At 46.1% G+C, this 17,138-nt stretch overlaps 3 protein-coding genes across 3 annotated transcripts; 1 reads left to right on the forward strand and 2 right to left on the reverse strand.

Moving 5' to 3' along the window:
* Positions 1 to 184: 184 nt before the first annotated feature.
* Positions 185 to 4,847, reverse strand: LOC101767645 (probable protein S-acyltransferase 19). The gene is made up of 9 exons (XM_004974119.4): positions 4,582 to 4,847; positions 3,507 to 3,620; positions 3,014 to 3,412; positions 2,788 to 2,856; positions 2,645 to 2,716; positions 2,411 to 2,536; positions 2,127 to 2,207; positions 1,846 to 2,040; positions 185 to 1,722 (listed from the first exon to the last, which is right to left on the reverse strand). The coding sequence occupies exons 1-9, from the start codon at positions 4,624 to 4,626 to the stop codon at positions 706 to 708; spliced, it is 2,118 nt and encodes a 705-aa protein (XP_004974176.1). The 5' UTR covers positions 4,627 to 4,847; the 3' UTR covers positions 185 to 705.
* A 5,616-nt stretch (positions 4,848 to 10,463) lies between these two features.
* LOC101752501 lies at positions 10,464 to 15,739 on the forward strand. The gene is made up of 3 exons (XM_022827842.1): positions 10,464 to 10,616; positions 10,992 to 11,088; positions 11,575 to 15,739. Exons 2-3 carry the CDS (start codon positions 11,036 to 11,038, stop codon positions 15,032 to 15,034), a joined length of 3,513 nt encoding a protein of 1,170 aa, XP_022683577.1. The 5' UTR covers positions 10,464 to 10,616; positions 10,992 to 11,035; the 3' UTR covers positions 15,035 to 15,739.
* LOC101767252 (dihydroneopterin aldolase 1) lies at positions 15,593 to 17,094 on the reverse strand. Its single transcript, XM_004974118.2, has 2 exons — positions 16,629 to 17,094; positions 15,593 to 16,003 (listed from the first exon to the last, which is right to left on the reverse strand). Exons 1-2 carry the CDS (start codon positions 16,838 to 16,840, stop codon positions 15,808 to 15,810), a joined length of 408 nt encoding a protein of 135 aa, XP_004974175.1. The 5' UTR covers positions 16,841 to 17,094; the 3' UTR covers positions 15,593 to 15,807.
* Between the last annotated feature and the right edge of the window lie 44 nt (positions 17,095 to 17,138).

Genomic DNA, 17,138 nt, shown 5'->3' on the forward strand with positions numbered 1-17,138 from the left:
ACACGTATTAGAATTGAAGTTCCCGAATGAAAACAGAGAATTCATATGATTAATTAATCTACAACAATGTAGAAAAAGGGCCTAGGAGCAGCGAGCGGTATATAGGTATATCAAGTTTAAATCTTGGCAGATGAGAGAATTTCTGGAACAATTCTGCTCAGATCAATTCGTTCGAATCCCACAATTGTTCACGAATACTCAGGAGAATTATATTAAAAGCAATCCAAGTACAGACCTGGGGCTCAATGCCAACGAACTATAAGAATCCCTAAAGCTTTGTATAAGCTGTATTGCATTCTCTATAAACTGTGAGTCTGTGACTACAAACATTTAATTTACCCCAGCAATAATTCTGTGGATTTTCATGGAATGGTATGAATTCCAGTCATCGAAGCACTAAGTTGGACAAAAATGCTACTTGTAACTAATGAGCAAAGAATTTACATCGCAATGGATTGGTTCCTCTAACTGTCATGCTTCCAGTTCTCATTCTGATCAAGCTTCACTGTAATGATCAGTCCCTGATCCTTTCCGATGGTTCCCGCACAGATGCTGCTCTGCTGGCAAGTCTTTGGTGATGAATACAACGATCGGAGAAGTAAGCCATCAGATATTCAGAACTCTTACCATGTCACCCTGTAGTGGTCATCTTATCCCCATTGTCGCGGTAGTGATTTGTCAGCAAAAGAGTACCATGACATGAGCTCACCTGTTGAATGGCGGTGGGTTCTTCTGAAACGTTCCTGGAGCAAACACTGGTAAGGACTCCGTGGTTCGCCTCCTGTCTCCACCAGCGTCATTTTGGCGGGCAGTGAGCTCCCAACTTTCCTCCAGTCGTGCTCTTGTGCCTGCGTCATCACTCCTCCGAGGGCCAGCAGCAGCAGCAGCACCTAGAAGTGGTCCGCCAAAGAATATCGACTGCCCAGTGTATGCCAACCTCTCAGACGGCTGCCCAGATGGCAATGCTGAGGAAGAGGCGTTCACAGGCGCAAGATTTCTGCGATTGCTTGGCTCACCACCTGGGTTTGCCAAGAAACGAGGTGCCCATGCTGCTTGATCACCACCAGCAGCTCCTGGTCTAGTGGGTGCAGGTGCTACCGAGACATAACGACCGGCCTCTTGATCCCAAACAACGGACACTTTTCTGTTCTCCCGGACATAAGATGTTGCTGACTGGAACACCGGGTTGGATATCTGTGTGGTTGGAACAGGCGGTGGCCTCGGTACCACTGGTGCAGGCCTTGGAGGTGGTGGAGGCGCACGAGGTGGCACACTAATCTGAGTATGAGGCACTGGCTTGTGAATGTGGACCGGGCTGCTTACGCTGCTAGCACTCTGCGTGCCTGATTCATAGTCGTCCTGGCTTGCGAGGCTTTGAGGATACGAGGAGCTATGAAGAGACGACAACTTATTATCAGCCCATTTTTCCTTGGTGGCACTGGCACTGTAATCAGCACTCATGCTGCTTCTCATGCTGGCATTGCCACTAGAGCTAAGGCTAGACCCTGGACCCCGCCGGGCATCTAAAGGTCGGAGGACGGAGGACGATGCCCGAGCTTTTGCTGCAGCTCTCATTGCCTCATTGCTATCCAGCTTTGCAAGCTTCCAGGCACTGATCTTGACTTGCTTCTTGGTTTTGATTGCTCTTTCAGTATGTCCAGCAGCATCAGGGTCAACAGTTGATGGTACCATGCCTGGCTCCAAATGTGGGATCACCTCATCCTGTTTCAGAGTTGGAAGTACAGAAACGCCTCTTGGGTTACCCATCATTGTTCAAGAAACAGTATGCTACTTTTTAGCAGGACCACCCAAAATTTGAAAGCAGTCTGAACCATTCAAAGTTACCTGATCAACAAAAATCCTTGGAGGTGTGCACCATGAACCCTTGTAGTGAAGACTAAGTGAAGTAGCACCACTGAACCCAGTAGTGGCTGAATTTGTTGGGGAGTAAACAATGTTTACCCCCTCCTGGTCCTCTTCCTCTTGAGGTTCTTCACTCATAGCTCTCATTGCGACAACATATTCATAAGTTGTGATTCCCTAAGTAGAAAAATAAAAAGCAGTATAGTAAGAAACATCATGGCTTTTTCATGCATATTGTGCCTGGTGAAGATTACGAGACAAACCTTTCTGATCAAGATCATATGGAAGAAGAAAAGTTCCCCTAAAGGTACACAAGCAACTAGAGAAAGAAGAGTAAAAATGATCTGCACATAAGAAGTTTACATTCAGTCAGCCAATAGGCAAAGTCTTACTCTAACAAAGTCATGGAAACAGGAAACGACAACTATAACAATTGCCCTATCTTTAAAGAAGTATGCAGTTCTAGAAATCTATTCTTACAGTTGACAATTTATAGGCAGAACTAAATTATGCTATTAATGTATCGATAATTTCTGCTACAACTTACTACAATGGTAGCAAAAGCAGGACGAGGAAAGCCATTCCCAAGCCTATCTTGAATAATTCTCTCTGAATTATTGTTGGTGAAGCATATCACAAGAACAGCAATACCTACTCCAATTTCAATAGCAAGCTGCAATGCAAAAGATAACAGATAGTTTAGCAAGCACTTGAATTAGTAGAGATTAAATAATACATGACGTTTGTAGAATGGGGATTGGGTAAAAGTCAATTTACATACCCAGAGGAGACTGGTAGTCATCAGAGCAAGAAACGTGAAATAGTTCTTCCGTCCAACACAGTTATTTAACCACTGCCGAGGATCCAGACATGAGATTCAGAATCAAGAATAGAAGGTATGTGCATTTTCTGTGTAACAAATACCCGGCAGTGATGATCAAATCCGTCCACACACTTGTCACAACTCCTGCAATGTTTGCTGAATTTGCGAACCTGAAAACTTTTATTTGTAAATCAGCAAGACCAGACTACACAACCTTTCACTTTCGACCCAAGTTGTGTGGCACTAAGACAGATGGAACATGTTGACTAAGGATAAAACAAAAGCTTCTGTGTGGTTGAAACATTGAACAACTACACATGAACATACCTCAGCATTGCACAATGTGCAAAACAGGGCATCTTCACCATCAACTTGATTCTCTGAGTCATCAAACTTCCTACAATCCTCCTTGAGAAACAAAGCACAAACAAGCCCTAAAAGTAAGCAGCCCCTTGACCTTTTTGGTGGTTGGGACCTTAGATCTACATTTGTGTCTCCAGCAGCTAAACCACCACGGTTAGGACGGCCATCTAGAGAGCTCCTACAAGCAGATGTTGGGGAGTTTGTTCCAGATGCAATATCAGGTTTTTCTGGCAAATGCGTGCCCTGTATGTTGGCAGTACTTCCAGGTGCATCAATGAAGCCATCCTCGAACCATAACATGATCCCAGGATCTGCGGGGTTTATACTAGTACACCGGATGTACAGGATGGAAACAGCGAGTGCCTGACAGAGTTCACGCAAGTAGAAGTTTATGCCAAAGACACTAATCCTTTAAATCACAAACAAATACGATGAAAGTGCAGCTCGGCTGGCTTACCACGGAAGTGTAGGTACCAATTGCGACATATTCTAGGACTTGATTTCCTAGAAATGGTGCAAAGAATGCATAAAATGCAACCACCAGAAGGAAGAAAACTGTTATTGCAACAATCTGTTCCATGATATATTAGGAAATTTGTCATTCCACTGTTGAAAAAATGAAATTGGAATATCTTGGACAGCTTTGGGATCTTTTTTTATCAGAGTACAATGATCCCAAAAAAAAAGGTGGGCAGAGAACATAATGTTTCTGTAGAGGTGAAAGTAACTGTGCAAGATTAATTTTTTTTTTGAATGGGCAGTACATAGTTAATTTAAGGGAACACGGTAGGCTATTCAACATATGTGCATAGTTGTAACTTTGTTGCATGATGATAAGGCCTTTGGGGAATAAATTAGTAATTCCATTCCTCGTTTTATTTTCTGCCAGGTTGCTGCTTGGAAAATTAACAGTCTGAAGATTTGTAAGCAGCATAAATGCAATCGCAGCATTGAGAATTTTTAATAATTGTATAAAACTGTAGATATAGAGTTGCCCATCAGAGCACAATGGTTCCATAATCGTTGAATATACAAAAAGTTCACCGTCACCGGGTAAGACATGACCTAGGCCTTGTTGAGGCAACAGGCAACAGCATAATCTCCAAACTAACGACGACGTAAACAGGCCATTACAGCTAACAGTAGCTTGCTCTCTGCTACTACTATATCTGAAGACCAGTTGTTTCAGTAGAAGTCAAAGTCCTAACGATAGAGGCCAGAATCAGTGAATCACTGTTCATGACTTCATCTTCTTGGTGGGGAAACAATAGCAGCAGCCAGCAGCATTCTTTGAGTATCGCACCCCGCATGTATGTAAAATTCATAACACCGCATTAGGCGTATCTCTCTCCGTAGCACAAAAGAACTGAATTTGTGACGGATTACGCGGGTGAGTGAAAACCACTAGCAAATAAAATCTCGAAACTGAAGAGACTGAATAAGTTGGATTGTTTTTTTTTTTGAGACAGACAATTCCTGCGGTAAAATTCCCAAGGAAGATGGAAGAGGAGGGGAGGGGGATTGCACTGCACCTGGAGCGTGTGCGCGGGGAGCTGCCACCCATTCTTCCGCGCCATGGCCCCTTCGCCTTGCGCTCGCCGCTACTCCGGTACTCCTTCCTTCCGCTTCACTTTTCTCCTCTCCTCCTCGTTCTCCAGTCTCTCTCTCTCTCTGGCACCACCGCACCAGAGGGGTCAGAGGGGGAGGCCTTTCGCCTACTTTTTCGGGAGCAGTTCAAGAGTCAATCAAAGACCCGAGGAGCACACACTCCCTCTCCTCTCTCTCTCTCTCTTTTTCGCTTCTTTCGTGGTGGTTGTTTTTCCTTTTTTGACCGCACCGGTTTTCGCTGCCGTTTTGGTGCAGGTTAGTTGGGGATCAACCAACCAAGAAAAGGTCGAGAGTTTGAAACGGAGGATTACGGCCGATCTTGCTACTGTCTGAAATTTCTTTTGGGAAATGCTGCCAAGTTTAACGTCGGAACTGTATTAACTAACTGAATTATGTTGAATTTGCATTTTTTTTAAGATAATGCTTCTTGAAATATTCCGTGGTAATGTCGTGACAGTGAAAGTGTGAACTGAACTGCTTTAAGTAATAGTAGGAGCATGTCTATAATATTCTAGTATACTATATGTTGTTGCTTGACCATAAAGCGTGCAGGGAATCATGCTCTCCGAGGCGCTCCAATCCAACACATAAACAACCATCCCTGATGAGCCCAAGTGTGTAATGCGAGGAGTAAAGTGATTAAAGAATCATTAGAAGCCAATCCAACCAAGCAATACGTGCAGGAGGTGGAATAATTGAGCTGAGTAGTATGTTACGTGTAGTGCTGGGAGCTTTGTACAGTACAGGTAGACTTGAACAGAGGACGAATGAATGCGAGAGGGAATGAATGATTAGTGGGGAGGAGTTGAGAGCGGCGATCAACTACAACGATGCATTGCACTGCAAACTTGCAAAGCCCTCAACCACTCCCATGGGTTGCTTTTTTAAAAGGCACTGGCGGCCTTTTTCGTATCCATCCAACATGGATTTTGTGTTTCTTCTTCTCTTTTGGTATGCTATTTTTTTTAGTAAAATGCATCGAAGGTTCATTGACTTGTAAGGAGGTGTCATTTAGGTCCACAAACACCAAAAATGCATTTTTAAGTTCATAAACTTGTAAAGTTATTCACCGTAGGTCCATACTTGTAGGAGGAAATAGATTGCATATAATAGATGGACTGTATTGCATTGAGATCTCGGCCGGTATATATAGAATACAGAGACCTGGGGGCCAAAGCTCCCCCGGATATATATATATAGCAGTCTACGATACGTATATCTACAACTACTAAATATACTCTAACATCCCCCGCAGTCACAGCAAGAGCACAGGAGACGGTAAGGCTGTAGAAGAAGCCGAAGGCAAAAGCCGACGGACTGACATCCCCCCGCAGTGATAACGTCGGTGCGGTGCGGATGATGCGGCTGGAGAGAAAATCGGTGAGTAACTCATGCAGATGATAGCCCTTTGTGCTGATGTTGAGGTAGCTGAGCATGAGGATGAGTAGCTGTGGTCGAGGATGCCATGCGTAGAGTAGCTGTGGTCGACGTAGCTGTCGAGGTTGCCAAAGATGAGGGAGCCGCACATGAAGCCGTGAGCGCACGAGGAGGCACTATGAGGATGATGGCGCGTAGGGGAAGACACCAAAGATGAAGACGGTGATGCGTCAAGGCAATCGTAGAGGGGGGTCGATGCTGAAGTCGATGCAATCTAACCATCGAGCGAGACATTCCCGGGTTTGCTAGGCCCGGGAACGCATCGGGGATGATGGCATGCACTGGTGTTGCCAATACCGAACGTGCAAGGGAGAGTGCACAACCAGGCGTTGTTGTCTGTGGGACCAGCAGAGAAGGCCTCCATGATGGTAGCAGGCGCAGAAGAACGGCGAGGTAGAAGATACTGATGCAGCCCGCGATTGCTGGATTAGACGAACGAGGTGGAGAACAGATGGAGACACTGGCGACGAGGTGGTGCTGGATGAAGCGAGAAGGTAGACACGGACGATCTGATGCAAGGCCTGATGATTCGGATGACGCGGCGGCAGAGCTTGAAGGAGATGCCAAAGAACTCGAACAGCCTGGTGAAGACCATGCGCGCAAGGCGCAGCGACTCATAGTCAACAACGAGGTTATTGATGTGGTTGGCTGCGGTGAGAATGCAACGACGAAGGAGACAAAGAGGCGATGCAGCGGTAGCCCTCTATACTCGAAGAAGAGACGCGCAATATGAGGACGAACGCCACGGGAGCCGGGTGGATCACGCACATCGGCTGATCAGACCGAGTATGTGCAAGGCGAGACGACAATGGGCGAAGTTGGCGAAGGCGTCCCGATCGGTGGAGGCGATGACAAGTCGGCAGAGGTCGACATGCGGATAAAGAAGCGAGGAGGGAGGTGTACACGGACGTCCCCTATGGCGCCATCCATCTCGCCAAGCCATACAGTCGGAGACGGGGCAGGAGTTGGTGAAGTTGATGCCGATGTCAAAGTAGAGGTCGATGGGCGATGGGCGACGCAATCCCGATCTCGGGCATAAGAAGAAGACACAGCAGCAGTAATAAATCTGGTGTACATCTCGGGGTGCACCTAGCCTTTACCTCCACCTGCTTTTTTTCTTCTTCATGCGTTGACGCACGGGACGGGCTGCCGCAAAGAAAAAGGATTAGAGAAGGGGAGACGGACGGCCGTGGAGGCACGTCCTGGTCGGCACCGCCCACCATGCAGGCACCGGAGGTCCAAAGCGAGCCTCACGAGTGAGCATCGCCCAGGCTTGCGGCCCCTGACGGCGGAGGCCACGTAGCCCGACCCCGCGGTGCATGACCCGATGGCAATGTCTCCTATCTGCTTTGCTGCTCGACGACGGGATGACGGGGCGGCACAGCAGCCGCGGAGGGCGCAGCCCCCGGCGGAGATCGATCTCCCCGGGGGCGCCCCGGTGGGCAGCGGAAGGTGTGGCGTAGGATCCGAAAAACCTTAAGTTCGTGATACGAAGGAATAGATTGCGTATAATAGATCCTGAACTCCGACGTGGATCTTCCTCGCAGGATCTCCAACCATTATCTCTTAAATTCTGGAGCAACTTTTTGGTAGTGGCAATATCATCTATAGCGTTGACAATACCCTGATATTTTTGTTGTAGCTTTTTGCAAAGTAGATCTGTGATACCTATGAGTTCTTTCACAATATGCAAAATAAAAACAAAGTCAAATGACATCATTAATGTAACAACACCAGCAGCCTTTGTTTGTCCATAAGCTGTAGTTCCTGAACCTTTACTTGTAGCAATATCTTTCAGTACCAGGTATGTAGGCTTGTAAAGTTTCAAAAGGCTGCAAACTGAATCATAGTGCGAGCTCCACCTAGTATCACCGGGACGATGCAAGGTCCCATTTGGTTGGCACCAATTCCAGTGTCAAGCTCGTTAAACTCAATTAGATGCTTCATTTCAGCAACTTAATTGTTATGCAGGTCCTCATTTCTCTTAATGGTCATCATTTCTCTTACTGATAATAAAAGCTAGATGTCTCGCGTGGCTGGTGCAATCAGTCGCTTCATCTCCCTTTTTGGTCGCCCTGTGCTGCCATGGATATGGATGTGAGGTAGGGTTAGGTATTTGGAAATTGGGGAAACGAGGGGGGCGGCGAACTGAAACTGCAAGTTTGCCATGACCTTTTGCGTTCTTTTTTTTTTCCCCCTCGGAGCGATCGATTGTCTCCAGGTTCTCCAGGCTGCAGCTAGCGAAGAACTGAAGGGCCCTCACGCTAACAATTCATTTAAGCCTGCCTAAGCAATATTTTGGTCCAAGATCACGTAAACTACAGCAGGGGTGTTAAAAATTCTTGCCCCCCCCCCTCCACCATTGTTCTCATGCTTGCAAGCGCTGAGCTCTTGAGCTTGAGGAACACAAACTCCGACCTCTGACTGGATGTAGGGCATTCGTCCGAACCAGTATCGAGTCTGAGTGCTTGCCATTGAGAGTCAGGGACACGCAATGCAAATTACTAGTTGGCGTACTAAACACCGATAAATATAGTACCATGTAAGGCTAAAAGTCCTATATCTATATGGCAATGGAATTAATAATATAAAAATTATCCTAGGTGGAGGGTTGGTACTGCCCTAATATTTTTGTTAGGGTTAACTGCACCTCAGCATTTTCACCCTGACCTGAATCTACAGGTTTGGCCTGGCCAGTGGTACTATTCATTTGAGCGTGGAACATAAGGCTAGAAATAATTGATCTACTCCATATAAATAGTTTTATTTATTTTCTAAAAAGGGAAGCTCATGGTAGACTTGAAAAAACAAGTTTTTTATTTGTGATGATCGTAGGCACGGATTTTGAAATCAAAAGTAATAGTCTTTTAGGCCCGGTCAGAATATTGCTCAAATCCATTTAGTAATGGACTTTCTGTGTTGGAGATCCGTGCATGCAACATCATTTGATGGATGTTGCTCCACCTTCCTCTACCCTAATACCATATACAATGGAGCCGCCTCCCCTCCTCCTTTTGTTTGCTTTGTTGTTGCTCGCATGCCGCCACGCCCGCACGTATCCCCTTCCTCACCCACGCACGCCAACCACCACCTTCCTTGTGCGCGCCCCCCGCTACTACCCTCACGCTCATCGACCGCCGCCGTTGCACCCCCTGTGCGCTAGCCACCATCCCCCCATGTGCGGCCCCACTGCTGCACCCCTGTTCACCAGCCGTGGTACCCCATGCCTTGTGCCATCTACCGTCTTGCCGAAGAAGAAGATAAAAAATAGTATTTAAAATATTGATTTTTATTTTAAAAATGGTGAATCAATTTTTGTCGAGACATTGAAATAGACATTTTTTGACCGAAAATGTTGAAATAGACATTGAAAAATATTGAATATAATATATTTTACAAAATGTTGATCGACAATTTAGAAAATATTGAATCTAATATTTTTAATTTTTTCAATGTTAGCGTAGGTTTTAGAAAATGTTGAATGTAGTGTGTTCAAAAGTTGACTTAGACTTTTACTTTGAATTAAATGGATTTTAAAGTTACGAGCCTTAACTAGTTTTCACATGCATATGAGCTCCCGTTAAACACGTTATTAAGTTGTTAACGCATTCACGTCACAGTCCAATCACGTTACGTTTGCCGGTTTGGTTGCTTGACTTTGCTTCTAGATCTTTCGTATCGTCCTCTTTTGAAAACTCGTTCGTGATGTACCAGCGTGACAGGATGAGGTTTTGAGTTGTTTTTATTTTTTTGGCTGTGTGATTACTCCTACCCTTTTCCACGAGACATTTAGCACCGACATTTAACCGACGACGAGAACCTCGTCGACGCTGGCTCCTCAAGATCATCATTCCTAGGCCTTGTGATTTGCCATCCTTCTTCCTTCATTCCTAGGCCTTGTGATTTGAGTATGTGCTCAAATTAAAGGAGAGGTCCCTAACAAGCGTGACAGGAGGAGGTTTTGAGTTGTTTTTTTTTTGGGCCGTGTGATGTGCTCTGATTACTCCCACCCTTTTCCTTGGGAAAACTCGTTGCTTTGTTGACCCCCTATCTCTTTTGGAAAGCTTCGAGGAGAGGTACTCTTTGGCATCAATTTCTTTACTTTTTCTGATTGTCTTATGATATGAAAATTCTTCCCCTACCCCTCATCAAATGCGTGTCCTTCTTCTTTCCTGTTCTACATGTTCTTTCAATCTGACACTTCGCATCTTGCTTGAGCACTGTCTTTTACTTTCCTTCTCCAACAAAAAAGACAGTGTGTTCCTTGCTAAGCAAACCCTGGATCCGACAGGGAATACATTCTTTACTTGCCCATGGGCATCCAGCTGCCTTTGGCAAAGAAAAAGAATTCAAAGCTATGTCCTGGACTCTTCGGGGGGCATATACACTCTCCATGACCGTGGTTCGTAGTTTCAAATTTGCTGCATCGGTTTATCCTCTCACGCTTGTTCAGTTTCTAATCTCTCAAGATTATCTCATCGCTATATCAACAGCACTGCCAGTACGATTCATCGGAAACCAGGTACTGTTTCCATGCATAAAACTTTGTTAAATTTATAGTATTCTGGCTAGATGGTTGTTTTGTTGGTGTTTTGATTCAACTAGAAACAATGATAGAGGCGCTCTGTATGTATGGTCTTTGTGTATCTGGAATTAGCTGAGTGTTCATTCACAAGGTGAGCTCTCGGTTGGCTCCTAAGCATTTGTGGACGGAGATAGTAGATCACCAAGAAAACGAGATAGAAATTAAGGAGGTTTATTTTCAAGGATATAGGAGTAGCTTTTCCACTTGTACATATACCACGTATTATTAATTTATCTTTTTGTTATTTTTCTGTCCTTGCAAATAGCATTCATATTTTGCTACTCACTCCAGCTTTCTCCTTTTTTTTTCCAGGTGGGATTAAGCATCAACACCTAACCAAATAGAACTGGCCAGAAATGGAGGTGTCAAGAGTTTTCGAATGGATCGATGAACTACTACATACCTCAGAGTAATACTCAATACTTCTATGCATAAATACAATACGCTATGATGATGCAGTTCTTCAAAACTTTTTGGTTGTCCAAATCTGTTAAAATCACTAATCCTACCAATCTACCATCACTGGTATGCACATGACGTTGGAATTTTCACACATGATATGTGCTATGTAATTTAGTGAACATGAAAAAGAAATTCCAAAATTCTCACGTGACGAGAGTACAGTCTCATTTATTCACATGTAGAAACTTCAAGAGCAGTTCGATGTGATCTCCTTGCACGCACGTCCTAAAAGTATAGAAGCGTCTAATTTGAGAGAAGAGAAGGAAAAAAATTCAATAAAGCTACTTCACCATTTTTTTAAAAAAGATAAGCAATACTGTTATTTCAGTTGTTCACTAGACAACACATTCTGCAAAATTACAAGTTAGTTTATATTACGATTTATAACGTCATGGCTACTGATCACCCCAACGGGGGCCCCTAATTTTCTCAGGACGTCCTATGCGGAGTTGTTCAACTCTGAGTTTGAAGAAAAAATGACGGAGTGGATCAAGGAGCACCCGGTGGTATGGAATGGAGGAATCGGACCGGCAGCTTCATTCGTGCCGACCCTGACCAGGCTTCTATTCAAGCACACCAAGGACGTATATGCCTACAACCACGTAATAACTGCAAGGCTGTCACCTATGGCTGCGATAGAAGGCAGGATCGCCTGCTATCGGCGGGTGGCATTGGATGTCCTCATGGCAACGGCAAGAAATCTCAACCTTGACGACGACGACCTTAAGGAGGTCAATCAACTTGCTGCGGAAGAGAGCTACTATGGTTACGGCATGGTCTCTGATATACTGGTGCTCAAGGCTTTCGGACCGGATTACCATGAGGATTACCATTGGTATCTGATAAAACTGTTGTTTGGAAGCCACCTTCCCCGTAGCAACCTTCGGTCCCGGATACCTGGAATGATAAGGGAAATGTTGCAGGGGAAGAGGCGTCTTCTGCTTGTTGAAAACCTGCAGGTCCCTGTTCGAATCGATGTGCTGTTTCTCAGTACACAACTTATTCGGCCAGTACACAACTTATTCTTTATGCCAAATGGGTGGGTCATCTCAACTACTTCCAAGGATGTCTGCAACCAAAGCAGAGAACATGGGCTTTCAAGCAGAGAACATGGGCTTTCATCTCATTTTAGATGGGGTCAGGAATATTACCATACCCTTCCTTTCGATGATCTCCGAGGGCAAGATTGGATCGTGTTGATTAAAGAGGCCTTAAAGGATGCAGCCGGATCAATCCATAGCACGCTGATCCATGAGCAACAGGAAGACAAGTTTTGGCTCCACGTAGCTCAGAAGTGCCTGTATTACGGCATCCTCTACTGTCCAATGCAAGGAGCTGCTGCTAGACATGACATTACCTCCGGTGAGCTGGTTCGCTGTTGGGTGGCCGAGGACCTGCTTTCTCCAATAACAACCATCACTGGTACTCCGCAGATGACCACCGACAGAAACTACAGGTCTGCGTTAGAAGCAGGAAAAGTTGCAATTCAAGCCTTGCAAGAATATTCGTTGCTGCCAAGCCCGCCGTCAAACACTTGTTCAAGGGAGGAAGCTAGCTCGGGATGGAGTGATGCGGTCACTGGAGTCTCAGTGCTAGCAAGGGGTGTTCCCCGACTCAAGGAGGAGGAACTTTTCTATCATGAGAAGATTGACAAACTGAGATGGGTCTCATTTATGAATGATGATGGTAGGCATGTAAGTTGGGATTGGAGGGAGAATTGGCCGGTTGACTGGGACCGGAGCTTTCCAGGGGAAAGGCTTAGCACCCTTATCCTAAGAGGCTGCTCAAACTTATTGGGCTTTCCTTTTGATAGAGTATTAGACCACCACCTGCATGTTCTTGATCTATCCTATACACCCATAAATTCACTTCCAACATCTCTCTCACAGCTATCCAATCTTCGGTTGTTCTCACTCAGAGGCTGCTCCAAGCTCGAGACCTTGTCTTCACCACAACATACTTGTGAGAAAGAAACTCGACCTCTTTCCTATCTAGGAAGCCTCGAAACCCTTGACATGAGCGGGGTTCCCTTGCTCGAGCTAACCCAACAAGATTGCAGCAACAAGAGCAATCTGCACTTCCTTGATCTGTCAGGTTCGAGAATCACCATTCTGCCTTCTGAATTCTTCTCTGAAATGTCAAGTCTTGAGGAGCTAATGCTTGGTAATTGCATCCATCTCAAAGAACTGCCTCCCTCCCTGGCCCAATTGTCCAATCTGTTGATCCTTCATCTGGAGGGGACTCAGATTATTTCTTTTCCAGAGGATACATTTGAAGAAATGCAAAGGCTTCATACACTCAAGCTCATCGACAACATGGCCCTCATGTCACTCCCAACGTCACTATCTAAAGCCAATGGCCTCAGAGAGCTGCATATTAATAATTGCAAAAGATTAAGGCTTCAATTTCTCTGGGAACTAGTACCAGGCCTTGAAGATCTTTACATACAAACATGGGAGGCCTTGGAAGATATCAAAATCCATGGGCACCCTAATCTGAGAACCTTCTTAGTCTCTGGACCGTGGATTAGGTGTCTGTCCTTGCGTGGGTGCAGCAAGCTCAGGATTGTGAACATCAGTGACGATCTTATAGCCTTGGAGGATGTTGATCTTTCTGGAACAGCTATTGAGGAGGTCCCTCACAGCCTTCCAAATCTGCCCCAACTCAGGAGACTACTCCTTCTTAATGTCCCTTGTTTTAAGAGATTCCCTTGGCATCGGTTGGTCCGTTTTCCAAAGGTTTTCTGTTTGGATAACTGTTCAGATGATGGTAATCACCTTTCTCAGATGTTTCGCCAGAAGGAAACTGACAATATTGCTCAAATCAACATAAATGATTCCAGGATCTTTCATAGCTTCAATGAGGATGCTGCCAACAAGTTAGTCGAGAAAGGACAATTTTTTCAGTCTTTTAATGTCCAGATAAAACCTTGTAGCGTGAGAGGTAAGGAGCCACGGGACAAACCATGTACGGTGATTCAAAGACAATTACCTTATCTTGATGTCAGTTGTTCTGAGGTTGCCACCATTGTGCCCATGATGAAACTTGAGCCAAGAAGGCGCCATGTTGAGATATCTGCGATGAATCAGCACCCAAATGGCTTAAGGATTCTCCCTGTCACAAACTCACTATTCATTACAGACGATGCTTCTATCAGATGTGTCACTGACCTGAATTGTAATCTCATGTCGCTAGAAGTATGCCAGCTCCAACACTGCCACAAAATGTCTGTTGTATTCGGAATGCTGTCTGATCGCACGGGGCCAACGGTATATGATGCGGCTACGGAAGGGTCATCCACAGTGGTTTCAGTATTTCCAGCCCTGAAGATATTGCAGGCCTCCAATCTAAATAACCTAGTTTGCTTTTTGGAGACCAACACTTTCGAACCTTTTGAGGTCCATCACTTGATCTGGACTCTGAAGCTGAAGCTGCTAAAACGCATTCACCTTGAGCACTGCCCTCGTCTGGAGAAAATTTTCCCATCCCGTTTGTCATTACCTGCACTGGAAACTCTGGTCATTCTCTTCTGCCCCAGCCTCAAGACAATTTTCTACAAAACACATGAAGATGCACCTTGTCCACTTCCGAATATCGAAAGCATCTACCTTCAGGAGCTACCACAACTGCAGCACATCCATGAGGATGCCATGTTCCGTTTCGCAACACCAAAGTGGGAGACTCTCTTGGTCCGCAGCTGCCGATCACTTCGTCGCCTCCCATTCCTGAGGGAACATCCGATGTCGAAGGTGAAGGTCAGCGGAGAGCGTGACTGGTGGGACAGGCTGCAGCTGAGCCTGCCAGAGCAAGGCAAATACTACCTGCAGGTTCCTCCACCACCGGAGTTCGCATCCCGCAAGAAAAAAGTCATCATCAAAAGCTACCTTCGGTGAGTCTCAAGGCCGTCTGCTCCACACTCTCTATTTGTTTCTGTGAGTTTTACGACATGCCCTGGTTGCAGCATGAGTGTGTCCTGCGCTCTGTGCAAGTGTGTTGTGTGTTTCTTGTAATAATAATATTGCTTTCCAAAGGGAAATCAGACATGTAATCTTTGTGGGGGTTTGCTGTTTGTTTGGATTTTGTTTTGTCCATTCAACTACAATCGTTGTGCTTTTATGCATGCATGAAAATGCAAGTTGGGTTGTCGTCATGTAACATGGCTTGTATGTTTGCATTGTGTGAGGTGAGGGTGAACTGAAATCTGTTTGTGATTTGCAACGGTTAATGTACTCTGTCAACGTATCGTTGTACTTGTCTTGTGAGCTCACTCTTGTCTTGTGTGCCGAGTACGTTCCGACCTCGACCTCGACCTCTCCCTGGAGCCCCAGCGAGGCTGTGTGCAGCGTCTCTGCCACTGCCATGGAGAACCAAGCACCAGCGCTGCGGCATCTGTATTCTGTGGCAAGATCACACGCTCCTCAACCTCAGGGGGGCAGCCTTTTACAAGAAAATATGCATACACACATCAATTGGAGCTAAGCTGGAAATGAATGTATGAAAGCCTGAAAAGCAGGCGACATTATTCCCGTTTCACTTCACACGACAGCATCCCTCTCAGCTTTTGCCAACACATAGTTTGCACGGCCAAATCATGTGCATCAAACATGATGGGAACAGCAATTGTGTTGGATACAGTAGTGAGACCAGCAGCAGGTTGTTGTTCGTCTCATGCTTTCTTTCTGCGCCTCATTATCTCCACACCCAGATAGTCCAGAACGCCTTGCACCGCGACATGAGGCTTGCCGACCTTCACACGGACGGCGGAGATCTGAGGGAACTTGACCAGCGTGGCCACCGCGATCGAGTGAGCCACCGACTCCAAGAGGTTGTGCGGCGAGCCTTGGACAACATCCTTAGCGATCCTGCAGAAGATACTTGGTTTCCTTTCAGAAGATGCTGTGGCAACAAGTAAAATCTAGCAGCTAGAGAACACATGAGCATATGACACATAACAGTTCAGTCTAACAATCACATCTTCCTTTTCAGAAGGGGATATTGAACAGTAAAATGAATCCTTTTTTTTCATAAGAATAAAATCAATCATTGGAGGTGCGCTCAAGTGCTGCAGTGACAACCAGAAAGTGCAAGGCTCCAAGTAATAACTTCGAAAGAATCATTCAGAGATGCATGGGCCATCTGTAACATGGACTTCTTTTTTAATCAGTTGAAGCCCCTACCATCAGAATCACAGGTCCCATATGATTGAGTAATACTGCTACTGCCATGGAAAGAAGAGATTTCTGAATTCGCAAAAGAATGAAAAGATGTCCAAATAAAGAGCAACAATCTCCCCCTGTCCTTGAATCATAAACGGCATTACGGCAGGTTAGAACAAGCTGAGCTCTTAGTATGGTGTACGGCGAGGCTAAAAGAAATCATAGATAAATCCAATCCCCAGTTCAGCTGCGAAAGCAAACACTGTGATCCAAGCACGAATTGATGCGGATTAACAAGAGCGGTTCAGCCGTGCGAGAGGGGGAGCCTAACCCGTAGATGTCGGTGTAGCTGACGGTGTCGGCGATGCTGTCGGACTCGCCGGCGGCGGTGAGGTCCATCCAGGCGTCGATGTCGACGACGAACTTCTGGCCCAGCGTCTGCTCCTCCTGCTTGACGCCGTGGAAGCCGTGGAACTGCAGGCCGCGCAGGATGAGCTTGTCGCCGCCGGGACCCATCGCCGCCGCCGCCTCCTCCTCCGCCATGGATGGATGGGAATGGGATGGAATGGCCGCGCCGCGACTCGCCTCGGCTCACGCAACAACACGCGGGAAACGAGGAGCGATTAAATAAGGGAGGTGGTGGAAGGTGGGTAGGACGAGCACGCGGAGTCGCTGGGTGGAGGGGGCGTGGGTAGCCAGCCAAGCTAGCGCGGCGGCATGGCTGGCGCGGTGGCGGCTGAGGAGAGCTGACGCCTGACGACGGAGGGATGGGATTGGGATGGCAGTGATAAATGATAATTTGGGCCTCCTGGGCCCCTCGAATCCGTGAGGCTTCTTCTTT

Source organism: Setaria italica, chromosome VI, assembly GCF_000263155.2.
Source record: "Setaria italica strain Yugu1 chromosome VI, Setaria_italica_v2.0, whole genome shotgun sequence".
Lineage (NCBI taxonomy): Eukaryota > Viridiplantae > Streptophyta > Magnoliopsida > Poales > Poaceae > Setaria > Setaria italica.